At 58.0% G+C, this 25,455-nt stretch overlaps 1 protein-coding gene across 7 annotated transcripts in view; it reads right to left on the minus strand.

Moving 5' to 3' along the window:
* RPTOR (regulatory associated protein of MTOR complex 1) overlaps positions 1 to 25,455 on the minus strand; it is a 378,655-nt gene that overhangs the window by 66,841 nt on the left and 286,359 nt on the right. For 6 of the 7 annotated variants that reach the window (XR_014140335.1, XM_081804304.1, XM_081804305.1 and 3 more), the window contains 7 exons: positions 23,336 to 23,439; positions 22,678 to 22,861; positions 21,325 to 21,435; positions 12,510 to 12,615; positions 9,654 to 9,768; positions 7,880 to 8,004; positions 5,576 to 5,680 (listed from right to left, as the gene is read on the minus strand). Coding sequence is in view for 6 of the 7 variants with exons in the window: in XM_081804304.1 (XP_081660430.1) it covers positions 5,576 to 5,680; positions 7,880 to 8,004; positions 9,654 to 9,768; positions 12,510 to 12,615; positions 21,325 to 21,435; positions 22,678 to 22,861; positions 23,336 to 23,439 (850 nt within the window). In the remaining variant the exon portion in view is untranslated. Of the gene's footprint in view, positions 1 to 4,229; positions 4,503 to 5,575; positions 5,681 to 7,879; positions 8,005 to 9,653; positions 9,769 to 12,509; positions 12,616 to 21,324; positions 21,436 to 22,677; positions 22,862 to 23,335; positions 23,440 to 25,455 lie in introns of those variants that run through there. The other variant, XM_081804308.1, reaches the window with a different exon arrangement.

Raw genomic sequence — 25,455 nt, forward strand, 5'->3', positions numbered from 1 at the left:
GCTGCAGGCTGGCCGGTGCAGGCTCCGTGGGTGGCCGGGACCCTGCTCCCTGCCCCTGGGGGTGTGTGAGCTGCAGGCTGGCCGGTGCAGGCTCCGTGGGTGGCCGGGACCCTGCTCCCTGCCCCTGGAGGTGTGTGAGCTGCAGGCTGGCCAGTGCAGGCCGTACAGCTGCATGGAGGTTTTTAAAAAGCTGAGGAGTCATACCAGCCCAGTAAACTACAATATCCCTGAGAACATGTGACCACATTCCATGTTCCTGGGATGGCTGACCTCCCTACCCATGGTGGGGTGTGGTGGGAGCTCTCCCAAGATGCAGACTCCTAATCTTGCCTGACTTTATTCTGGGTACAGGCCCTGGACGCACCACTCAATCTGAGACCTGGCCAAAGGGGGGACTTCTTCCTTACAATGTAGATCCGGGGGGCAGAGATGGGTTAGGATGACTGGAATGTGTGGTTCTAAGACCCAAGAGCATCCAGGCCCAGCAGACAGTGGAAACGGACAAGCACATGCTAGGGTCTGGATCTCTGTAACACCGTGGTCAGCCCTCCGAGCCAGTAGCCAGTCCAGATTGCCCTCTGAGGACCCTGTCATGGGGGGCTGACCCCTGGGGGCCTGTCAACCCCAACTGGAGGCGGACCCAGGGGAGGTGTGGTTCTAGAACTCTGAGGAGGAGGGGCCTGTCCCCCGGACACCGGTGAGAACTGCAGGCCTGTGGCCAGGTAGTCCCCACTCTATCCTGCAGGAGCTCCCATCAGCTCCCACTCCGGTGCACAGCACACACAGGCCGGCCAGCAGTTCCTGAAGCACCCAGCTCAAGGCCACTCTGCCTGGGCCATCACGCTCTTCCGTGGTCCTCAGCCTGCCTGCTTCCGAGCTGTTTCTGGTTGATCAATATTAACAATTAACCAAAGGCCCAAGGCTGATGTCGTTGTTCACATGCACCAGGCTGGATGATATGTTCTCGGCTCTCTGGGACTGCCGAGGTGCAGAAGAGCCCGGGCCCTGTCCTGTCCCAGGCTCCGTCCCAAGGCACCGACCTCGATGAACCACCAAGCCGCTGAAACGACTAAACCAGGTGCCGTCCGGCCTCTCACCTTCCCCAGGCCCCATCCATGGAAGGTGGTCCTCTGGCTTTTCCTAGGTTTTCAGAGACAGTGACCCTGTCGTTTCTCTGAGAAGCTCAAGTGAGCTCTTTCCGGAAGAGCAGAAGCCCATCTCCTGTCCTGTTTGATTTTTCCTCTCTGGAGCTTACACGCAGAGAATGAGCTACCAGAAGCGTTCTTCACAAAACACTGAACTGTGAGTCCTTGAGGTCTAAAGGGACTTCTCATTCTCGGCCCCTCGTTGTAGTGGCTTAGGGGCCCCCAGACCCACGGCCTCGTCTGCCCTCCTGTGGAGAATGCCACCAGCTCTTGCAAAGGGCTGCCAGGCACAGGCCAGGACGAAGGCTCGCCGCGCTCTAAACCTGACCCCGTAAATCACAGGTCAGGATCCGTGAGCCCCATCTCTTCATGAGGTACCCACACGCGGAAATTACGAGAAAAAAATGACACGTTTGGATCGTTCCAGGTTTTATGTTTGCTAACCCAGTTCTACAGTTGTGTATCCAAGGGCATCTGCCTGTGGGTGTTCTGGTGACTATTAAGCTTATATATGGATTTTTCAGATGGAGACAGATGCTATAAGAAACTTTGGATTAAATTCTGAAAAAGATTATTTTTCAGAAGTTTAGGTGGAAGAATCAATCTTGATCTGAAACGACTTCTCTGCTCTAATGAAACTGGAACGCCCCTCCTGGGGTCTGGCCTGCAGAGCTGGGCCGTCCAATTTGTCTGCAGGTCTGTGAAGCGGTAGTGGCCATAACCTCCCCCGAGGGGGTGTCATCTGGGTCATCTTCCATCCCTAACTGAGGCCGGCGTGAGCGCGGTTTGCAGAGGAGTCTCCTCGAAGGCAATGCAGCAGAGGGGAGGGACAAGGTCCCGAGCCCGCAGGATATGAGTCCCCATCTTTGGGATAAGGGGGCCCAGGAGGTGCAACCACAAGGCCTCAGACCCCAGGGAGATTCCTCTCAACGGCTTTCCTTCAGATTTCTTCCCAGAGCCTTACAGCGACCTGACTTGTCCCGTAACATCTGAGTGCCCGTTGGCTGATTATCTTTTGTATGGGAGTGTGGACGGGATAGTGTGGACAGGAGATGCAAAGTCACAGCCCTAACCCTCTGCTGGCCCCAAAGAGCGCCATGGGCATGAGAACAAACGGGGCCAGGAGAGGAGAGGGACCACCTCCTGCCCCACCTCCAGGGTGGTCCCAGGGAAGAGAAGAGACACTCCTGTCCCTGCTTACTGCAGTCGAGACAGACTGAGGCCTTCCGAGCCGGACCTCCGCGGACACAGGGATCATGGGTTTCACGTGGGGCTTAGTTGGCCAGAGCAGTTAGCAAAGGCAAACAATCCCAAAGGGCTGGAAAAACACTCAAGTAGAAAGAAGCAGGAGATGGTGGCAGGTGGGGCGGCCAAGGCCACAGTGTGCCACAGTCCAGACCGAAGGGGCTGACCTCGCCAAAAATGGACCTGACAGATGTGGAAACTCAGTTACCAGGGTTTTTGGTCCAAACATCAAGTCTCTCTCTAGGTGGGAAACCGGAAGGGGCTGTGGCACATCGCGAAACCCAACCAAACGTGCCATCAGAGCTTCCAAGTGCCCGAGCGCTCGTCAATGCCGCCGCAAAGTCCACCGTGGCTGGTCCAGACAGGCCTCTGCGGGCGGAGAAGTTCCAGCTGCAGGGTGGCTTTCCCGGCGGCTATGCCACGGCAGAGGTGGGGAGGCCCATCTGTGGTTCCACCTCAGGACCTGTGCACACGTGTGAATGCCCGGGTGCGTGTGCACAAGTGTGTGTGTGTGTGTGTGTGTGTGCACATGTCAGCCAGAGGTGACGTGCGCATGGACCCGGCCCGCAGTTCACAAGACTCCCTGTGAGAAACGGCCTCTCCTCCGTCACGGACTGTGGGTTCAGACCTCCTCAAACGAGCTGCCAGACAGCGGCCTGGTGAGCGGATTCGGCTGCGGAGAGCAGAGTGAGGGGTTTCCCAGCCAGCGGTGCTCTGGCCGCCTGGTCACCCCAAGTCCCCTGGGTGTGCTCCGCGGCTGACGGGAACGGTAGGCCAGCACACCTCCTGCTGTGCAGACAGCCTGCAGGCCGGCCAGGGCACCGCACGGGGGGTAGCTTCGAGCACCTGTGTGGGTGACCTGGACCACAGCCAGAACTCAGAAGGGTCCTGCCTTGCGCTGCAGGGGTGCCCCAGACGCTGAGAAGTAACGGCCACGGGTGCAGCTCTCGGTGTCCTCACTCCGTGTCTCTCCAGGTGTCTCCCTGGGGTTGCAGCCCAGTCCTCTGCTGGCTGTCATGTCAGAGGCCAGGACTGGTTCCAGGCTGGGCAGGGGGAAAGAAGCCGGGAGCTGATGGGCAGGAGGTGGAATTCCACCAGACCTGACCCTCTGGCTACAGAGCTTTAGATCTGAGACGGGAGTTACAATCGGGGCGGCTGTGGCCCTACCGTGCCTGGGCCCGTCCTGTCTTGACCTGTACAGCAGCTGTCCCCCAGGCTCCCTGCCCCTTCCCTCCTTCCAGCGTCTCGGGAAGAACAAGGAAATAACCATTTGCTAAGCCCATGGCTGCCGGGCTACAAAGCAGAGGAGGACAGGACCAAACTGTGGCTCAGCAGCCGAGGAAATCGGAGCGCCCCAGGCCCCTCACCCCCCTGTGATAAAGACTGGGAGGTGAGACCCTCACCTGCTGCTCCTGGCCCCTCCCCAACTCCACCTCTCTTGGGGAGATTTCTGTAAACCGGGGGGAGGGGAGGGGGCCAGTAGGAAACGCACATGTACACCCGTGGAACCCACGCTCAAGTCAGGCTCGTGGTGGACAACTGGGGCCAGGAGTGGCTCTCTGCACCCCAAGTGACATGGGGGGTCCTCTGATGGGCAGGAGACAAGTGCAGGGGTGCCTGGGACCCAGGTCGGACTCCTCAGCCCTGCTTCCTCTGCTCCCAGCTAGACCTCCCGCCACACTTGCAAGCCACGCTCCCCGGGCCTCCCTCACCTTGGCTGAAGCAAAGGGAATGGCATCATGGCTGAGACCGTTCTCGGTGTCTCGAAACCACACACACACATTTGGGGGGCGGGCGGAGAGGCGGGCAGTTGCAGAATGAATAAACAACCAGTGTATCCCGAGCCGTGGGTGGGCTCCCAGCTCTCCCGTCCTCTGGCCTGGCCCCGGGCCCCTGCTGTGCCCGCACGGGGTCTCTGGCCCCGCAGGCAGGGGTTGGCGGGGTGGCTGGGGCATGGGGTGTGTCACCTGCTGGACGGCAGCAGGAAGTGAAGGACCAAAAGCCTCGTCTTCAGGGCCACCACCTGCAGCACGGGCTGCGAGCACGAGCGCCCGGGTCAGGTGGGGCATCGTGGGGTAGCAGAGCTGCCGGCATGGCTGGGGGCGGTGAGGTCTGCAGGGGAGACAAGCCTTGGCTCTAACCCGGGAAAACCGAGACAGAGGTGGAAGGACACGGCGACTGTGGCTTTGTCATCGCCGTCAGCATGTGCCCCGGCCTGAAGGGGCCCAGGCAACACAGAGGTGGCCGTGTTGGGGCCTCAGTGCTGTGGGGGGATAGATACGGATGACCGTTTTATTCCTAAGATAACTAAAAAGTACAGCGACGTTCTCAAGCACCTGCAAGGAGCCGTCGGCCCGGAGCTGCCCGTGCTGGGGCTGGGCGGTCTCTCCTGCACAAGGTCACCTCCCAGGGTCGGTGACTCGCCAGGATGGCGCTCGCACAGAGGGGAGAGAAGGAGCCACAGAGACGACTGGCCGTGAAAAGCACGGCCACGCAAGGACGGGACACAGACGAGGCCACATGGGAAGTGACAAAGTCACAGCAAGGCCAGGCCGGCAGGAAGACTGCGCCGCTTTCCCTGTCCATTTGGTGGCAAGACCACGAACCCCATGGCCGGCGTCTCGGGAACCCAGACCTGACAGACTGTCCATGTGCGGCGGCAACACAGTGGGCCCTCGAGAGGAGAAGAGCCCGCCGCCAGCCCAGCTCCTGCCCAGGCCCCGGAAGGACTGGTCTGCGGGGCGGCGGCTGTGCCCACCCCACGGGCAGCAGGCAGAGCGGGCCAGCCGCACCAGCTCAGCTCCGAGAGCGCTTCTGTCGGCCCCGCGCGGGCCGGGCAAGCATCCTCAGCCTCCACCATCCAGACGCACCCGCGTGCCGCGGCGCTCCCCTCGCCCACAGGGACTTAGTCTGGGCACAAAGAGCACAGAACGCAGGTCCCCACCAGTGGCGGGTCCTTTCCCAGCCACATAGGCTGAGAACCAAGGGTGAGGGTGGGGCAGGTGCGTGTCTCAGGCGGGCCATGGCCCCTGACGTGGAAGCGCTTCATGGCAACTGGGGGAAGGAAGTCGGCTGGCTTACGGTTTGGGGACTCTGAAGGCGGCCTGGGGGGAGCCACCCGCAAGGGGAACGCGAGTGGCTGGGCCCGGCAGCCTGGGGCTGCACCGCTCCCAGGGAGGACCCACCTCTGGTTGTTGGCAGCATGTCCGAGAGCCCCTGCCAAGCAGTCACCATCTCTGGGTTCTTTTCCAAATCCGCGAAGTTCTTCCAGACTCTGATGGCGCCATCATCTTGGGGAGAGAGGGAAGGAGGTGAGAACATGGGCCTGGCTGCTGGGGCCCGCGGAGGAAGCCCCCTCCGTGACAGGTGATGGGGCCACGAGACAGAAGACTATGTGGGTCTCCCACGAGGGCCCAATGTAAGAGCAGTGGGGCCGGTTCCTGGGAGGCCCGTCTCTACCGGGCATCCTCAGACTCCCGTCTGGGCTGCCAGGGAAGCCGCAGCGGGGGCGCAGTGGGACCCACCACCATCCTCGACCTATGACCCCAGGTGGCCTCTTCCTGCCTCTGCTCCACACAGCTGGGCCCTCAGCTGGTGGCCCCAGAGGCCCCTCACATCAGGAGGCGGGCTGGCCGCCCCTTCCTGCCTGACACTCAGCACAGGGCCCTTGCGCTTTTCCACGAGCCTGCGTGGCATGAGCATGCAGCTCCACCCCGTGCCCTTCCTCCTGGCGCTGCTCACACCCCACCCCAGACCCCGCGCTCCGACTCACTAGCCCCTCACCTGTGGCCCTCAGAGGTGACTCCCACCTGGGGGATGACCACTCGCCTCATAGCAGAGGGAGGACGAGGTCCCTCGGACGTCCGCTGGGCTGCGTCCCCGCCTACACCCATCCTGCCCCTGGTCTCTGTGACTGTGAATTTCCCTGCTCTGGAACCCAAGCCCTCGCGGTCCTCCCCCAGGACCCCCTGGGGACCCACTCCTGTGCCTGCTTTACCGGGAAATCATCCTCTCCTACCTCCTTGGTGCTCAGTATGACCTGTCCTACAACCTCTGCTGAGCCGCCCTGGCTCCCCGCCCACCTCCCCGGGTGCCTGTCTGCTCCTTCACCCTCATGCCCGCAGCAGAAGGAACTGCTGTGGCCTGACTTCATCTGGTCCTGAAGTGGCGCTGCTTGGGAGAGAGGCTGCCAGCAGGACCTTTCCCCACGGGCACACCCTTCACAGCGGGGCCTAGGAACACTCTGAACGAAGGGGGAGGCAGCGTTCCCAGTCCAGTCAGCTCAACTGTGTCGATGGCTCAGAAGCTCAGGTCTAACGCAGGCCGGGCCAGGGACATGCCCAGCATAGGACAGGGACAGGGCAGGCCCAGGACAGGACAGGACAGGGACAGGCCCAGGACAGGGACAGGGCAGGCTCAGGATAGGACAAGACAGGCAGGCCCAGGATAGAACAGGACAGGACAGGGACAGGCCCAGGATAGGACAAGACAGGCAGGCCCAGGATAGGACAGGACAGGACAGGGACAGGCCCAGGACAGGACAGGGACAGGGCAGGCCCAGGATAGGACAAGACAGGCAGGCCCAGGATAGGACAGGACAGGACAGGGACAGGGCAGGCCCAGGACAGGACAGGACAGGACAAGGCAGGCCCAGGATAGGACAAGACAGGGCAGGCCAAGATGGGAACATGCCCAGGACAGGACAGGGACAGACCCAGGACAGGATGGGGACAGGATTGGGGTCATGTGGGGAGCCAGCCTGCAGTCTACCTTGGTCTTCCTCTCCCTCTTGCCTCGTGCGCCCCCTTCTCCCCGCCTGCTGATCCTACCCCTGGTCTGTCATCCCTGAAGGAGGTGCGGTCAGACCAACGGTGACTTCTCATCACCCACAAACAGTGAGGTCGAGTCTTCAAACAGCTAAAGGATATGGCGGTCACCTGGGGTGGCTCACTGGGAAGCCTATTGCAGGGAGGGGTGAAGTGGTGACATTTCAGACCCAGAAAGCAAGCATGAGGCCCAGCACTGGCAGTGGCCCACCTGGAGGCAGGAGCCTGGCCTGAAGAGGAGCCGGACACACGGTCGCAGAGCTATAGCAGTGAGGGCTGGAGACCCTGCAGGAGCCGAGGCGGGGCCTCCTCCCTCTTCCTCCGCGCTCTGGGAGCCCCCACCCCCCCGCCGGCCTCGCCTCTAAGGGCGTCACAGGGGCCACAAGGGCAGAGGCTGACAAGGCCTTTCCTGGTCAGGGGAGGGCCGGGCCCCAGAGGAGGGACCGGTCCCTGGACACCGACGGGCACTGGTCACCTGCTGGCCCCGCTGTCTGTGGGTGAAGCCCGTTCCCTCGGAAACCTCCCACCTCTTTGGTGCCGGCGGCCTTCGCCACGAGCAGTGTCCTTTGCCAGAGGAACAATCAGGGCTGTGCATGAAGATACGCCGGGGTACTCCGCACTGGGTTTGGGGCCCGGGGCCCCAGCCCCACAAACCCCACTCACCTGTGGCCGTGAGCAGCAGCGAGCAGTCCTGGCCATTCAGGTACTCCATGGCGGTGACCCTGGTGTACCGAGGGTTTCCGTTGTGGAAGTAATCCAGCTTCTCCCCTTTCTCCCAGTCCCAAAAACTTCAGGGAAGGAGAGAGGAAGGTCACTTGTCAGGGAAATGCAAACAAAAGCCACAGGGCGATCCCTCCTCACACCTGCCAGGGTGGCCACTCCCAAACCCACGGAGAGCCACAAGCTCCAGCAGGTTGTGGACAAACAGCCCGCGTGCACGGCTGCTGGGCATTAGCACAGGGTTCCCCAGGCGGTCAGTCCGAGGGTGCCACGGGGCCCAAGGTCCCACTGCCGGGTGTGCTGAGACATCTGTCTGCCCATGTTCATCGCAGCCTGGCTCACAGCTGCCAACGGGGGGACGGCCGTGATCATGATATGGGCACAAAGCGACAGAGGACATAGCGCTGTGTCTGGGAGATGCTGAGCAAACAAACAATACTGTGTATCACTGTTACAATTTTAATTAAAAATCATGACTGTCCATGAATCTTTAATAAAAATGTTTCTACTTTAAAGGGAGCTGTTAAAAATATAAACAGATGGGTGGCACGGAGTAAATTAGAATCTGAGAAAAAATTTAGCTCCTTTGGTATCGAACAGAAGCTACTTGAGAGCAGATCTCAAAGACTCTGTTGTCTGTCGTGATTTACTTTGTTCCTTCCTTTTCTTTTTTTTTTAAAGATTTTATTTATTTATTTGAGAGAGAGAGCACATGAGAGGGGGGAGGGTCAGAGGGAGAAGCAGACTCCCTGCCGAGCAGGGAGCCCAATGCGGGACTCGATCCAGGGACTCCAGGATCATGACCTGAGCCGAAGGCAGTCGCTTAACCAACTGAGCCACCCAGGCGCCCTGTTGCTTCCTTTTCTAACAAAATCAAATCCAATAAGTCATCAAGGTAGACTTTATTCTATTTTATGTTTTGCCTTCCTCTAAGTTGAGTTAAAAGTAGACATATGTTTTAAAAAAATAAAAAATAAAGCCTGACCATATGAAGATACCGAAAAAACAAACGTGGAAATGACCCACGCATCCATCGCTGCTTGGATGTGGAGCATGGACGCACGGGGCTATCACCTGGCCTGCACAGGGGACGTTCTGACACCTGCCACAACATGGACAGACAGATGGCACTGTGCTCAGTGGGAGGGGCCAGACACACAAGGGCAGTTGAGGTCCCTGGGGTCTCCGTCCAGGGACAAACGATGGACGGTGGGTGTGGGGGCCGGGGGAGCAGAAGGCGGGGTTTGTGACTAATGGGGACAGAGTTTCAGTTTTACAAGACGGAAACAGCTTTGGAGGCGGGTGGTGGTGGAGTCTGCATGGCAGCGTGAATGCGCCTGGTGCCCTGAGCTGCGCACTTAGGTTATGGCGCGAAATTTTATGTGCATTTTGCCAGAATAAAGAAAAGAGGAATAACCGAAGTAAGAACACCCCTGAGCTCCTCCCCCATGGGGAGGTATGTTCTCCATGGCAAAAGGGCAACGCTTGCTATAAATTAAACTTGGTGTCTTATTGTTATGTTTCTTCACAGGTGGTTAACAAGAATGAAGCCCTCGTGGGTGCGTCTCCATCGTGGCGCGGTTTGGAGGAGCCCACCACGTGCGCCGTCGCCACCCTGCCCGTTTCTCCGCGGGTTCCCGAGCCCTGCCCCCTGCAGGACCCCAAAGGGCTCACGGCGAGCGGCTGTTACCAGCTGAGACACAAGCGCCCAGCGTACCAGATGCTGTCTTTATCAGCCACGGCCACACACGGTGTAAAGGGGTGGAACTTGACCACGGAGGGGACGCCGGGATTCCTGTTCAGAAATATCTGGTCATCCAGTTTTGCAATACCTGCCCAAAGAGACACACAGTGATGGACCTCAACGTATGGCACCTGGGACGATGTTGCGCTACCAGAACCGAAGCTGCACCTCCTGTCTGGGGACCTGGGAGGGCACCAGGGACACAGGCCAAGCAGGGGTGGGACGAGGGCCTGGCTCCCCAACCACAGGGTCCCCCCCACAGCTCCCAGCATGAGGCGGACACGCGGCAGGTTTTCAGTCAGTGCTTATCAACTCCCACGCGCAACGATGCATGAGCGAGCTCAGAGAAGCGCAATGGGGTGGGAGCTTATGAAGAAAGCGGAAGGGCCGCCATTTCTAACTCAGCTCCAGGTGGCAACATCGGGCACACACGCAGCTGAACTCCTGGTGGGCCCCTCAGGAGGGCGGTCCCTAATCGCCACAGATCACAGGGCAGCTGAATGGGGACTTACTCACTGGGCCCCAAATGCCAGCAGCAGGAAAGAAGCCCCTCGGGGCTCTGAAGGAAGTTGTTTTAGAAAAACAATTAAAAGAGGCTAAAAAGGCCAAGAGGCCAAGATAGGGTTAGATGTGTTTTTGGTGACTAATACGTGCGTGGCTGATCCAGAGCAGCAGGGGTGCGGGGTCCCTGCAGCATCTTGGCCTCGGGCACAGGCCTGGCCCTTGGGCATCCTGGGGGGTGCTGGCGCTGGCCTCATGATGATTTCAGTCCTTCATGCCCGCCCCATCCCCGTTAAAACAGTGAACACTGAAAACCACCTGGTAACAAGGTCGAGGGCAGTGTAACAGCGGCAAAAAGGCCCCAGACGCTGTGTCCGCGGTGGTGGCACGCTCTTACCGGAGAGCCCCTCGCCCTTGGCCGTGGGTTTCTGGGGAGGAGCCCAGACCGCGGGCCGCTGGGAGACACTGGGGACATCTGGCTCCCAAGTCAGGGTGCACCGTGCGTATGTGACAACACGGTTCTGCTGGCCGAGGTGGCCGGGGCGAGGCTGGGCGCAGGTCGCCTGGCTAATCTACGGGCACCGTTCCCCTTCCTCATCGGTGCACAGTGGCTCTCAGAAAGAACAGTGCACACCAACAGGGTGCAGGTGGCTGAGCGGGACAGTGGTGTCGCCAGGGTCCCCTTCTCTGGGGGCCGGGTCCACCACACGGACCTCTCCATCTCCCAGTCCCACTGGCTGACGTCTCCAGCGGCTGCGTCCAGGAGTTCCCCTGTGTTCTAATGAGGAGGCGTCTTTTTCCCACAAAGAGTGGAAAAGAGAACCTCTGATCCTGGTTCACAAAGATAGTTATTTGTTTTTGTCCAGAGAACCCAGCTGTTTCTTGAGAACCCCCAGCTCTGGTCAGGCCCCCAGCTCTGAGTGTGGCTTCCCCATCGGGGCCAGTCGGTCTCCAGAGGCCTAACCGTGGGCGGCAGACCCGGCTTCCCTGGGGCCCGGAGAACCAGGGTCCTGAGGAACAGCAGACCCTGGAGAAGACAGCCTCCCGATGCCCTAATTCCCAGAGCACCGGGCAGGCTCTGGCGGCTCTGTTCTCTCCTGGAGAGAAGAACGTCGTGGGGCGCGGCAGGCCTTGGCTGTGCATGTGCACGTGGTGACTGCCGGGTCGGCAGGTGCCGAGTTCCGAACACTAGAGTGCTTCAAATCTAGCTGCCGACAGCCCCTTCACGGAAGCCCGGAGTTATGAACGGCCAAGATTAGTTTCCAGAAGAAGTGACTGTCCATGCTAAGGACACACGGCCCCAAGGCAACTCACGGGAGAGCGTGGGACATGGGCGGCGGAAGCGGCCCCTAGCGCAGCCCCCTGTGTGCGGAGGGCCACGGGGTGTGGCTGTGCAGCCAAGCGTGTCTGAGGGACAGCCTGTCTCATGGGCCCGCACCCCCGAGTTGAAAAAGGAGCCCGTCACAATCACCACAATTTTAGAGGACAGAAAGGCAAGGTCAAAACAGTCAATCGATAGAATGGCCGAGAGCCCGTGACTTCCCGCTCTGTGTGGGGCCCAGGCAGCTTCGTCCACTGTCTGGTCGGCCCAGTGACCAGGGCCACGCTGGCTCCCCAGAAGATGTAAGCGCACCCCACGTCTCTGTGCACCCAGAACCACAGGACCGGGTCAGCCACAGGGGCGGGAGCCGGGCCTTTATGGCTGCCCATCCCCTAGAGAGGGAGAGGCTGCCTGGCGTGCCGTCCCTGTCCCCGTCCCTGTCCCAATCACACGATGGAGGCCTGAGGCCACTCCGCGCCCCCTCCCCGCCACCTCATGCCGGGGGGGGGGGGGGGGGCGGGGCGGGCAGCCCAGCCCTGCCGGCAGGTGAGGCTGGGGGCATGCAGAGGGGCCGTTTAGCATCCTTGGCAAATCTGGTAAAAGGTTTCGTAAAATGTGACTCAAATACAGCTTTGGTTGACAGAGAGTGATTATCCTGGGGACAGGTGGGGGCCAGCTGGACACAGCAGGGTGTCTTTGTCCCCAGACAGAGCGCAGGCCCAGGGAGGAGGGGGGTTTGCTCCTTCCGCTCTGAAAATGGCAAAATGCACAACCCATGGGCCTGTGGGAGGCTGTCAGCCAGCCGGGGCTTCCCTTGGGAGGGAATGGCAGAGGGCTTTGGGGGGCTCCTGTGGCCCAGGGCAGGCCCCCAGCCTCAGGACTCCTGCCCCCCTGCCACTCCTCGAGGAGAGCCTGCGCCCCGCCTGCACCCCGCACCGTGGCTGGTGGGCGCCTGCCCCACCGAGGGCCCTCGGAGGCTCTCTCCCTCGCGAATCGGGGCGGCTTACCCTTCTGGATGAGCTGTCGCGCCTGCTGTCTGACCCGCGTGTTGCGAAGAAATCGCCACTCCCGTTCCTTGCGGATCTGACTCTCCAGGTCGTGTTCTTCCGGGATCTTCAACAATAAAAACACTGCATGAGCTTCGGCGGGGACCAGGGACAGCCACCGTGTTTCACCGCGCCTCACAGACGCGGCGTTTCTCCCCAACGGGAGGTCTGCGGCCGCCCTGCGCCTGGTGTGCCCGTGGGCACATCTTCCCAGCAGCGCCTGCTCACTTCGGGTCTCTGGTCACGTTTCAGTGACTCTCCCAGCATCTCACACTGTTCGTTATCAGTACATTTGTTACGGTGACCTGGGGTCAGCGAATACGACTCTGAAAGCCCACATGAGGACTAGCATTTTTTAGCCACGAAGCGTCTGTTAATTACGGTCTACACGTCGTTTTCTCAACCACGGTGCTATTGCATGCTCAGCGGACTATAGTGAAGGGTGAACGTGACCTTCACGTGCACCCGGAAACCAAAGCACGCGCCGACTCATTTACTGTGGTTCTCTGGACCCAAACCTGCAGCGTCTCCAAGTACTGACCCTGTTCCCGAAAGACAAGTCTGGGTTCTCGGGTCTGGCCGGAGCGCCTGCTGCCCGCCGGCAGGTATGACCGGCAGGGGCCTCCGCGCTGTCAGAGAGGAGCGCCGGGCCTCCCTCCCGCGGTGGGGGCCGCTGGGTCTGGAGGCTGAGAGCGCCACCAGGGAGGGCGGGCTGCACGACGGCACAACGGCAGCAGAGACTCAGGGACACCCCAACCCTGGAGGCCCGTGCGCCGTCCTGCTTCTAGGAGCCCAGTGCCCTGGCAGGGGCAGCAGGGCGGCCGCTTCCAAAGCAGACAAGGAGCTTTAGGAAGGCAGGCTTCAGGGAGAAGGAGCCGGTGGGATGCTGCAGGAGGACTGGAAAGCAGGTGGGCGTGCTCAGGGACTTCTGCCTTTATTCTTTCTCTGATGCCAGGAAGGAGCTGAACTGCTCAGCTTCACATGAGCTCCTGAGAACCCAGCACTCTCTCTGCCAAGCAACAGCTTCAGAGACTGAGCTCATGTCCCCAGAAATAAGCAGACGCTATGCAAACCAGCCCGCTCTCTGTTCCTTGAGCAGAAAGGCCCATGTGCGTGCACGTGGTGTCTACGAGAGGCCTGTCCCTGGCCAAGAAGAAGCCAGGACTGAAGTCTCCTTGTGCAATAAAGGTGTATTTCCTTAATCCTCACACGTCATCAAGTTAACTCGATGGACTCAGACTCCCTGCTCGAAAACCCAGGGCTGTGAAGTCCCAAAAAATGAGAGAAATGAAACAAACAAGAAACAGCCCTACTTGCTCTTGGCTGATCCGAGCAGCTGAGCTGACCTTGACCAGCTTGACCCTTTCCTGGTGGTCAGTGAGAAAACAGTGCCCGGGCACAGACAGCCCACACTCGGTATTTACACACTGTTTCCTCTGCTGGAGAAAGCACCAGATGGCGGACGGCGAGCGTGGCCACACGCAGGTTCTCCTGCGCAGGCATGGCCGCGAACGACAGGTCCGTACGCAGATAGGAGCTGGGGCCCGCTCCGGCCGGCTGAGGCACGAACACAGGTACAGCAGTTCTCAGTCTGCGCCCGGATGCTCCGCACCATCCAATTACAAAACAAACACAAACCGCCCGGCCTCACTTCTGCGGCCTGCGGGTCTCTCTTGTCAGCATTTCCTTGCTCTGCTCCTTCTTTTTTTCCTTAAAAACCAGAACCCCACACCTAACAAAATAGCAAGAGCTGTAACAAGGACATCCAAACGTGGAGATGACACGAAGAGATGGTGTCAGCCTCCACAGAATGTTTGGTGGTCTGGAAATAACCCCCCAGGGGCAGACAGGGTAGATCGCGGGTTTCTAAGTTAGTTGGTTTCGTTTGTGACAACTTGGAGCTTTTATTAGAAAAGAAATGACAATAATGTCAAGTGATAAGAACAGCCCAGACAAACAGACACCTGCAGCGCCAAGACATCGCCCTCTGATGGAGTCTGGTTTCCATGGGAACGTGCCAGAGGAAGCGTGGAAGGTGCTCTGAGCAGGAGGGGCAGGAGGGGCACGGAGTTCCTGGATGCACGTGCCCCAGGGCCCAGGCAAAGGACCCGGGGCCCAGGGACAGACCTAGGGCTGTAAGGACAAGTAAAGTGTGGTGTTCCCAGGGCAGCGTCCACTGGCGTCCACTGTGTCTGCCCCCACGGGCATGTTGAGCTCATCCAAGGACGGTCACGGCTGACCTGCACACGGCTCTGCGGCCGCGGCGGGCACCTGTCTGGGGACAGTGCACTAAGAACCCCCGGGATGAAGCAGCAGGGTGGGAGAGCGGCAGGTACAGCGTGGGCGTGGAGCAGTGCTGCATGATTAGGGTTGTGACACCACGGTCCCAGCAGCTCCTGGCTTCTACATAGAAGCCAATTCCCACTCTGAAGCTTCCTGGGGATGCGGGGCCTGGGCCTCAGGCCTGGCTTGTCCCTGGAACAACTGGGGGCAAGCATCAGTGGGTCCCCCAAAGGCAAAAGGGGGACAGACCCTGGGAAAGGCTCTTTAACTTGATGCTAAATGCTCAGACCCTGAGCATCCTGTTTCTACCCACCAACAGGGCCTGTTCTGACGACACATCCCAGTGCCTCGGACCTGCTTTTCACCTCGACACTTTCTATGATTTTTCCGGTTGTGTGACAAGTCCCCCTCCCCGGCCACAAACAAGGAAGGGGGCTCTGGTGCACAGAGAGGTGGTGGGTGCTGGTGACATGGCGCTCCTCGGATTCGGCCAGGCCTGCTGTGGGCTGGCACCCTGGGCCACCGGTGGGAGAAGCTCCGAGGTGAGGCTCGGGGTGCCCTGCGTGCAATGGGGCCCAGACGTGGGCACCTTTGCCATCTGACTACACTTCCTGTGGAGCATCAGGCCGATGGAGGTGGAGTCCACGTGCAGGACACCCACCCTCTCCTCATGGAGAACAGAGCCCGGCCCTGCTCCGTGGCCCTCTATGGTTGGCCTCCCCCAGCCCCAGGCCTCGCACCTCCCTGCTGTTCTGGTTTGCCTTTTCTGGAATGTTAGGTAAATGGTGTGTGTGCAGTCTTTGTATCTGGTTTCTTTCTTTTTTTTAAAGATTTCATTCATTTATGTGGCAGAGAGAGACACAGTGAGAGCAGGAACACAAGCAGGGGGGAGTGGGAGAGGGAGAAGCAGGCTTCCCGCCGAGCAGGGAGCCCGATGCGGGGCTCGATCCCAGGACCCTGGGACCATGACCTGAGCCGAAGGTAGACGCTCAATGACTGAGCCACCCAGGCGCCCCTGTATCCGGTTTCTTTCAATGACGCTTGAGGTTCATCTGTGTTGTGCGTGTATCCATTTGGAGAACCTTCTCAGGTGACTGGTATTTCTATGATCGCATCACAGATCATGCAACAGGTGAAGGACATCTGGCTTCTGTCTAGTTTTTGATTATGAATAAAAGCACTATAAAGACGCACACACAGGTTTTCCTTCCTCCCGGGGGAACGTCCATCCAGCAGGGTGCTGGGTTGTATGGTAAGTGTACGTTCAATTTTATAGGAAACAGCCACACGTCTCCAGAGCGTCTGTGATACTCGTCCTCTGCACACGGATGACAGTCAGCTGCTCTGCGCCCTTTGTCCGCACTTGGGGTCGACGGATCTGAGATGTTGGCCATTGTACGGAGCTTGCTGGTGTCCCCTGCGGCAGCTCGCGCCCCCAGTGACCACCTGCCTTAACGTCACGCCTTCTCCGTGCTCCTTTGCTGTCTGCACACTTTCTGGCAAAGGGTCTCTGCCAACCTTTTGTCCGTTGTTTGTAATTGTGTTGTGTTCTTCTGTATGGAATTCTGGGAGTTCTTTCTGTATACCAGATGCAAGATTTTTATCAGATATGTGTTTTACAGTATTTTTTTCCAGGCTGTGGCTTATGTTTTCATGTTCTTAACAGAGACACTCACAAAGCAGTTAATATGACGAAACCCACTTACCATTTTTAACTTGTGTGGCTTGTGCTTTTTCTGCTTCCCAAAGATCCATCGCCTAATAGGCCAGAAGGAGCTTCTAGAAGTTTCCTGGCTGTAGGTTTCACAGCAGGACGAGATGCTCTTGGGGTTAGTTTCTGAATATGGTGTGGGAGATGGAGTGACGTTCTTTTTCTGGCAAATGGATGTCCAGTCACTGCAACTCCACTTGCTGAAAGACCATCCTCCGTCCGTAGCTCTGTGGAAGATGGGTGGGACGGGCCATGCTCCGTCTCGGGATCTGTTCTGCCCCCGCCCGGTCCCTTCATCTGCCCTCCCCATTCCACTCCTGACTGATGTCACGGTGACTCTTGAGATCACAGTGCGAGTCTTCTGATTGTGCTGTGACAAAACTTCTTCGGCTATTTTAGTTTCTTTGCATTTTCCCATAAATTTTATTTTATTTTATTCTTTTTTTAAAGATTTTATTTATTTATTTGAGACAGAGAGAATGAGATACAGAGAGCATGAGAGGGAGGAGGGTCAGAGGGAGAAGCAGACTCCCTGCCGAGCAGGGAGCCTGATGCGGGACTCGATCCCGGGACTCCAGGATCATGACCTGAGCCGAAGGCAGTCGCTTAACCAACTGAGCCACCCAGGCGCCCCTGCATTTTCCCATAAATTTTAGAACAGGCTTGTCGATGGAAACAAAACCTGCTGGGGTGGCATCGATGTGTGCGCCAGGGTAGGGAGACCTAATACCTTCACGTCACCAAGCGCTCCGGCCCAGGAGCACGTCTCCACTGGTCAGGTCTCCGCGAATTCTTTCATCGGTGTTTTGTATTTTTCAGCATTTGGGTCTCTCGTGTATTTTTTAAAAAAGATTTATAGTTAAGTATTTAATGTTTTGGGGGTGCTATTGTAAGTGGTTTAATTTCAATTTCCAGTGGTTCACATAGAAATACAATCGGTTTTGATACAATGACTGTGTATCCTGCAATCTTACTGAACTCCTCTATTCTAGTAACATTATGCAGATTATTCAGGATTTCCTGCGTACACAGTAGTGCTGTGTGAGCAGGGAGAGTTTTATTTCCCCTTTCCACCTGCATGTCTCGGTCCTCCAGTAGGATGATTAATAGGAGCAGTGAGATCAGAGAGCCTCGCCTTAGTCCTGGTTTTAGAGACAGCACATCCCGTCTTTGGCCAGTGAGAACGGTAGCTGTGGGTTTTTTAGGTGTCCTGTACGAGGTAAGGAAGCTTACTTCTGGTCCTCGTTTATGCAGAGTTTTATTGTGAATAGTTGTTGAATTCTGTCAAACCCTTTTTCTGTAGCTACTGGGATGATGAAAGTGTTTCTTTAGTCTGCTGATACATTCAATTACATGAGTAATTTAACAGTGATTCAACTTTGCGTTCTTGAGCTATAATCCACTTGGTCAGCAGTGTCTTGTCCATTTTATATATTGCTGCATTTGGTCTGTTAACATTATGTTGGGGGTTTTGAGGCCACGTTCATGAAGGACATTGGTTTGTGTTTTTTTATTCTTGTAAAGTCTTTGACTGGTTTTGGTATCAGAATAATGCTGCTCTCATACAATGAACTGGGAAGTATTCGCTCCTTTTATTTTCTGCAACAGACTGTGTAGAACTGGTATAATTTTTTCCTTAAATTTTGGTGGAATCTCCAGTGAAACTCTTCTGGGCCTGGAGCTGTCTTTTCTTTGTGGGATGACTTTACAAACTCATTTCCCTTCACGGATGTAGGACTATCTGGGTTCTCTACCTCGTGTGGAGTGAGTTCTGGTAGTTGGTGTCTGTCACGGAGTGTGTCTATTTCAGCTAAGCCATTGAGTTTGGGGCTATGACGTCTCGAGGCCACTCTGTCTGTCCTTAAGCTGGCACCACACTGTCCCCCCTTCCTGCAACTATGCAGCAGGGTTTGAAATCAGGAAGCTTGGGTTTTTTGTTTTGTTTGTCCTTTACAACATTATTTTTCTTCAGCGCTATTCTGGGCCTCCTGCATTTCCGTCTGAATTTTAGTCTTAGCTTGTCAGTTTCTGCACAAAAATGGCAGCTGGGTTCCTTCATGTCATGGGACAGCCTGCTCCAGAACACAGTTCTTTCTGGCCACGCAGACCATACAAAATCGGACGGTGAAGTGACAAGAAGCCAAAACTGTCCTGGCCGCCACGTGGTGGGGTACCTGGTCCCCCAAGCACGAGCTGCACTATGGTGTGCGTGGTCACGTTGGGGACAGTTCTGTTCTCTGGTGAACATCCCAGTTTCCTACACTGACCTGTGACGCGGTTTAGGGCTCTGACTTCTGAGGTACAGTCCTAGCTTTGAGCTAGTCTTAGTTTATGTGTGAAACAGACTATTAAAAAAGCTCCTAACGTGTTTATTGCATGTGTGTCATTAGATGATGAATTAAATTAATAAAAGAACACCCTTATGAATAGCACCTGGAGAAAGTAGAACAGTTTTTTAAAAATTACAATGAGATAAAAACGTATCCTCTTCTAACGTTTAGAAAGGATCTCTAATGAATGTAAGAGAAGGTGCTTACTTACTCGGTGACCTCCTGACTGCCTCCCGTGGGGTACGCGGGAAAAACCTGGAGTGACAGCTGCGAGGACCCTCCGTCCCCAGGACATGGCAGCGTCCACGCTCCGGGTGCTGCCATGATCCCTGCTGGCGATGTGTGGGACCCTCCCCAGCGGACACTCCCGGACACACTGCGGCCTCACAGAGAGGGCACGAAGGCAGCGGGTCTGCAGCTAACGGGAAGCGGGGGAAGCTGACTGCAGCCGTGCACGCGGGCAGCACGGGACCAAAGCCCCAGGCCTGCACTCAGGAAGCGGCTCTGCGTGTGCCGACCGTGCTCCTGGGAGGTGCCCCGTTTTAGCACTGGCCGCAGTCCCCGCGCTGATGAGAGGAAACCAGACCCTGGGAGGACACACTTGTTTTCAGGCTTAGAGGAAGGAGCTTGGTGACCTGTGCCCCTTCTCCCTGCCGTCAACGCAGACGGCTGGAACGGCGTTTTTCAGATGTCAAGAAAAGCCGCTTACCACCACACCGAGAAACCCCCGTAACTTACAGGCGCTGCCACTTCAGCGAGAGGCGTAGCAGCCCCCCCAGGGCTCTCAGCTGCTTGGCCTCGCTCGCAGGAGACTGTGTCGGGGAGACCGAGCTTCTGCAGATACTGAACAAAACCCCAGCGCCCCTCAAAGCAGACTGTACCGAGTTCTAAGGGTTGGCTCGCTACCCACAGCACCAGGACCCTGCGTCCTGGTGCAAATCCCAGCACTCGCTCACTCGTTCCTTTCTTAGCGAGGGCCCGGGTGGTGGGCCAGGCGCCCTCCTGGTGGCAGCGGCCAGCGTGCCGAAAGCCCTGAAGGTAGCACAGTCCTCCGCCGCCTCCTGCGTTTGCCTCTTTTGTACTTTTGTCCTGACTGTAAAGGTACCTGGTGCTTAGTGTGAAAAACACGGAGGAGACAGAAAAGGATAAACACGCTCGGTGCCACGCTGATGCATCACCCGAGACCCGCCATCAGCCTGTTGCTTCAGCGCGTGTTCTGTGTGCAGATGCGTGTGCACTGCGTTTCCCATGAGGACCACTCTGTAGCTGATGTACGTCCTGCTTTTTTCCCTTTCTAAAGCTTTAGCATGAGCATTTCCTTAAGAAACTAATTTTCAAGCTTAATTCTTTAATAACAATAAACATCGTATCAAATATTCTGTCATTGCTAAGCCTTTCTCCCCACGTTGGGTGGATCCTAGTTTTCGCTACGGTAAATAACACGCGGATCATCCGTGACTCTGATTCTCTCCTTGAGTCGATTATCTCAGCAAGTGAATTACCGTGTGGAAGGGAGCAGCTGCTCATGGCTTCTGATGCTTCCTGCCAAACCGCTTTCTGGGAGTCGGGTTCAGTTAAAAAACGGAAGGAGGATCTCCCCCCGTCAGCAGTGGGGCTCAGTAAACTACAACTCTGTCGTCTGCCTGAGGTCCCGACAATGACCGTCTCGTGTTTCTACTGACAAAAATCAGGGTCATGGGGAACGAGGAAAGCAGGACAAAAGCTGTCAGAAAGGGTCTAAGCACTCCTCGAGTAACTTGCTCAGACATGTAGCTTGCCACACGATTGAGAACAGGCTGCAGTTTCCAATGCTCTTTACGAGGAAGAAAAAGGCTTTCTAAGAAGGTGCTTCACGGGAAACTCTGCACCGCCCCCCGGACGCGCGGCTCGAATCTGCGGCGACAGGACACGTCTCCTGTGGGGCCGCGGTGGAATGACGTACTAGAACCGCTCCCGGTGGACGGGTCTTCGAGACAAGCCTGCTCCTCAGCGCAGCAGCCCAGAGCCCGACCGCGGGCTGCCCTCCCCAGGAAGCGGCCTTGCCGAGCAGGACACCGTGACGCACCTGTCTGGGCGGCTCAGAGAGGCTGCGCTGGTGTGGCTTTTCTGACAAGACAGGAAGGTAAATGAAATCTGTTCCTTTTGCTGTTTTGACTGTTCACCGTGACGGCCGTTGGGGGTCGCCCTTCAGCAGTTGTAAATGTGATGGGATGGGAGCCCCAGAGGGTCAGCGGCTGGGCCATTGGGTGGCCAGCTGGGGCAGTGAGCAGACCTGGCAGGGTCAGCCATCGGCTCGGAGCAGAGGGCTCAGACCGCTGAGGCCAGAGGCCGGGGCTCTTGGGGAAGGAAGGAGGGCAAGAAGGGAGCCGCGCAGCGCTCTGCGGACCCCGGCGTCTGCGTGAGGAAGCAGACGGCAGGCCCACTTTGCACCCGGGGCGGATGCGCACGCTACCTTCATGACAGGCTGGGCGAAGTACCGGGCACTCCAGTCACAGAAGCCGGTCTGCGTCGTGGCTGAGACGAAACTTCTGTGTCCAGCAGCGTCATCTGCATCGTCGGTGGTCTTCAGGGGCGTTTTGGGAAAGGGGGAGAGAAAATAGAAAGAATAGTCTGATACTCCACACACCTCTTTGTGCATTCGAGAGGATTGGAAAGGAGACAAAAATCAGTGGTCTGGCTGCTAAGAACGTTTCTCTGCTGGCCTCACGTCTGCGTCCTGGTGGCAAGGGACCCTGACTGTGTGGCCGGGGCTCTGGGGAACCCATGTTAGGGAGGGCCATGGAGTCTGCGCTCAGGGGACCGTGTCCCCCCAGGGCTGGCCATGGTGGCCTGGGCTGCAGAGCCTGTCACTCTTAAATTGGATGCACAGGCCAGGCGCTGTGAGGCCAGCAAGGTCCCCAAGGCCTCCATGGTCTGGTAGGGCAGGGACCGCTGGCAATCTGGCACCCAACTGTGTGAAGTGGCCCCGGCATGGGAAGGACATGCAAGTATCAAGACTTAAAGTGCTTGGTGCTGCTTTACTGGATGTACACGTTTGTTTCCCATGGCAGGGCCTACGGTGGCTGGGGTGGTGGGACCAAAGGCGCTCCTCAGAGAGGGGCCCCCATTATCCAGGGGAGCCTCGCCTGGGGGAAAGTCCCACGCCTGGGACACGGTGATAGGGTCTCATCGTCTGCCTGCAGTGGGAGCCTGCACTGCTCGGCTGGACCAGGGCCCTGGGCTCGCGGCCTCAAGGACAGTGAGCGCCCCCTGGGCCCAGCTGCTCCGGTCAGGCTGACCCATGTCAGGGTCCAGCCAGGAGGATGAACCTCCCACTGGGCGCTCATGGCCATATTTGCTCCACAGGGTACAGCAGGAGGCCTTGAAAGCCAGGGTGGGCGCGGGGCCTGCTCCTGCAATCTCAGCTGAGAGGCCGAGACCACGGCTCCTTATGTCATAATGGACCGCTTACGGAGAAAGCGGACACCCCACTCAGAACAGGCATTTCACTTCTGGGGGGCAGCTGCCCCGTCCAGTGGAGGAAAATGGTACTTACCCACGAAGGGAGAAAGCAAATTAGCTCATGAGCTTATCTGGCTACATGGAAGGTGCCGGAACAGTGAGCCAACAACAAAAGGCCACAGGAGCGAGGACCCCGCGACTCCTGCAAAGCTGTGATGACGGTCCACACCGAGAGCCACAGCTGGGGGCGGAGGGTGTGGTGGCCCCCGCGTCCTGGGCTCAAGAGTCTTGGCTCACACTGAGGCGTGCGGCGCTCAGCACCTATGTTCACCAGCATGAGCGCCAGGGAACGCTCCGAGCGTACCTGGTCCGGGCCCTTGTCGAACATCTTCCGTGTGCGGGGGAACTGCTGGGAGTGGGGCGTGTACTGCACCCCTGCAGGGCCAGGGGCACCAGGGCGGCCTGTGGGCAGGTCTCGGCCGACTGGCTGCTTGGCCACGTCGTTGGTCAGGCTGGAGCTGCTGGTGCTGGACGTCGGTGGGGAGCCCCTGTTGTTGCGGGATGAAGAAACAATGCTTTTTACCCAAACACGAAATACCCTGTCCTCACACTGCCCACCTAGACACTGACAATGGACCCGGGGTCAGGAGCCCAAAACATCCCCACTCGCCCGACACATCCCATGCCTCCAGACACCAGCTGCCGAAGCTGATGACCCTTCCAGGCCCTGCCTGCAGGTTCTAGGAGTTGTTTCCCCAGAAAGCTGGGGGAGCCCCAGACAAGCCGCACCCAGCTAAGCAAACCAGCTGGGGCCCTAGGAGGGCGCGGCGGCACGCACCTGCTTGCAGCTTCCTGCCTGTGGACACTGGTGTAAGAGGGGGCTCTGCCTGCTGGGGGCTGACCAGCAGGGTACAGACCCTCGCTTATAAACTTCTGAGGGGGCGTGGAAGTCAGGCTCAGGTCAGAGGAAGGCAGTGAAGAGTTGTAGCCAGGGGCCCCCATGAGAGACATAGGCCACTTACCCTGCCTGGTGGATGTGGATGCCCTTGTTGGTGGGGCTGGCCGGCGCCGACTGGGTGAGCGAGGATGTGGTGAGGATGCGCTGGGGCCGGGCATTCACTGTGGCCTGTAAGAGCAAAGGGACAAGCGATATGGACGGTCAGCTGCTGGTAACCTCTGAGGCCGCGGGTAGCAGCAGGAACGCTGGCTTCATGACCCGAGAAGAGGCCTCTTGGCCAAGGAGATGGTGCACGCTGATGGGAAGGCCCTGCAGGCAAAACTGTGTTCTTCCGCTTTTCTAGAAGTCACCTGCCTCAGCCACGAGACCACGCCAGGGTCAACGGCGAGTCGGAGCCCTGGCACCGCACCCCGGGACGGCTGAGAACACCACCCCAGGCTTCACTTTCTGTCTTTCCACTGCAGGGGCTCACACCGTGTCCCTGGATGTGGCACTTCGTGGATGGAGATGAGGTAGCAGGTTCTGGAAACTTCCTCCACAAACATGTGCAGTATTTGACATTTCACTGAAGAAAAGGATTTGTGCCAGCCTGAGATGAGCGTTTGGGGGGGAAGTCGTTTAGTTTTGATTTTCTGAAGTAGGGTTTGTGTGGATTGGGAAACCAGACATCTGCTGGAGGAACACGTGATCAGGAAGCGCAAGCAAACAAGGGTGTTTACGGCTCGCCTGATGGCAGACCCACCACCTGCCAAGTTCTCTCCTGGACGTTTTGCTCTGGGTGCCCAGGGTGGCTGGGTGGGCCCTGCTGGTTCTGGACACCCCAGGTGAGGGGGCTCTGAGGGTGGACGCTGCCGCCCAGGTGGCACTCGGGACAGGTGGCGGTTGAGGCGACCATCTGGGCTCCCTGAGTGCGGCCGGTGCCAGACTCAGTCACAAAGCTGGCTGCCGCCGCCCGGCAAAATAAAACCTCAACCTTCGTGGGTGATGATGTAGGGCCACCCTACTGGGGGACCCTCGTGTACTCTGACCCTTCCCTCAGCAGTCGGGATGCTGTACCTCCCGCGTTCGGACAACAGACAGAAAACTGCAGAAAACAGAACAACCATAAGACTGTTCATTTACAGAACATCAATGTTTCCCTGAAAACCCACCACTCTGAAGTAAGAACAGCAAGAAAACTGAACCATAATCAACCTTTAAAAATCATTAAAATTTTTTTTTGAATTACAAGAGTTATATTGTTTGTGAACTTGCTTTGTATTTAAATTATCTGGCCACCTCCCTTCCCCCCAAAACCCGAGAGCCAAGCGACCCCCCCCAAGTGGTCTAAGGAGAGTGCAGAATCTGTCAACTTCCATGTGTCTCCCCAAAGTTCCAGAGACGGGGGTGGTGGCAGGGGAGACAGAAAACCTCTGTGCTGAGATGCAGACCTTAGCAGAACCCACCCCCTCTCTGCCGGCCCCCAGACTCAGTGGAGCCCACCCCCTCTCCCTGTGGCCCCCGAGACCCTCCCACCTGCCTCTCCCGGGCCTGCCGCCAGCTCTCTGCCCCTCAGGAGGCCCTGCAGACTAACCGGGCCCTGGTCCCTCTGTCGGGGCGTCCGGGAAGGGGCATCCACAGTCCCGTGTCCACGCCGTCCACACCCACGGCTGCCACATAACTCTCCGTCCGTGTCCGTGTTAGAAATCTTGAGTGGTGGGCATGCCAGCAGCCTTCACACTGGCGATCACAAGGCTTAAGGCTTCAAGGAAGTTGTTTTTTAGCCCAACGGCTCTATCTTTGACTTTGACTCGGCCTTGATCAGGTGTGCGGTGTAGGCGTGTAGGGGTGAGCGTGAGTGGACCCGCCTGTCTGCAAACCGGGTTTGGGGACACAGGGTACGAGGCGCAGGTGGAGAGCCGGGGAGTCGCAGAGGCTGTCTGGAGTGGCTCCTTCCAGCGCTGGTCCCAGCTGTCGCTTCACACAGAGAGCACGCCGCCAGAGAAGGTCAGCTTCAGAAGGGTAACAACACTTTTAGGCTCCGAACTGAGGACTGGGCCTGGCCGTGAGCCCCCGTCCGCCCTGCACACACTCCACCTTTGCTCGTCCTTCTCATGGTGAAGACTTCCTGTTATCCTCTGCTCCAGGACGCGGCCCTGAAGCCACTGGAGGGGCAGGTGCGCCCTGACAGGTGGCAAAACCACA

Source organism: Leptonychotes weddellii, chromosome 15 (assembly GCF_054177405.1).
Source record: "Leptonychotes weddellii isolate Sample4059 chromosome 15, ASM5417740v2, whole genome shotgun sequence".
Lineage (NCBI taxonomy): Eukaryota > Metazoa > Chordata > Mammalia > Carnivora > Phocidae > Leptonychotes > Leptonychotes weddellii.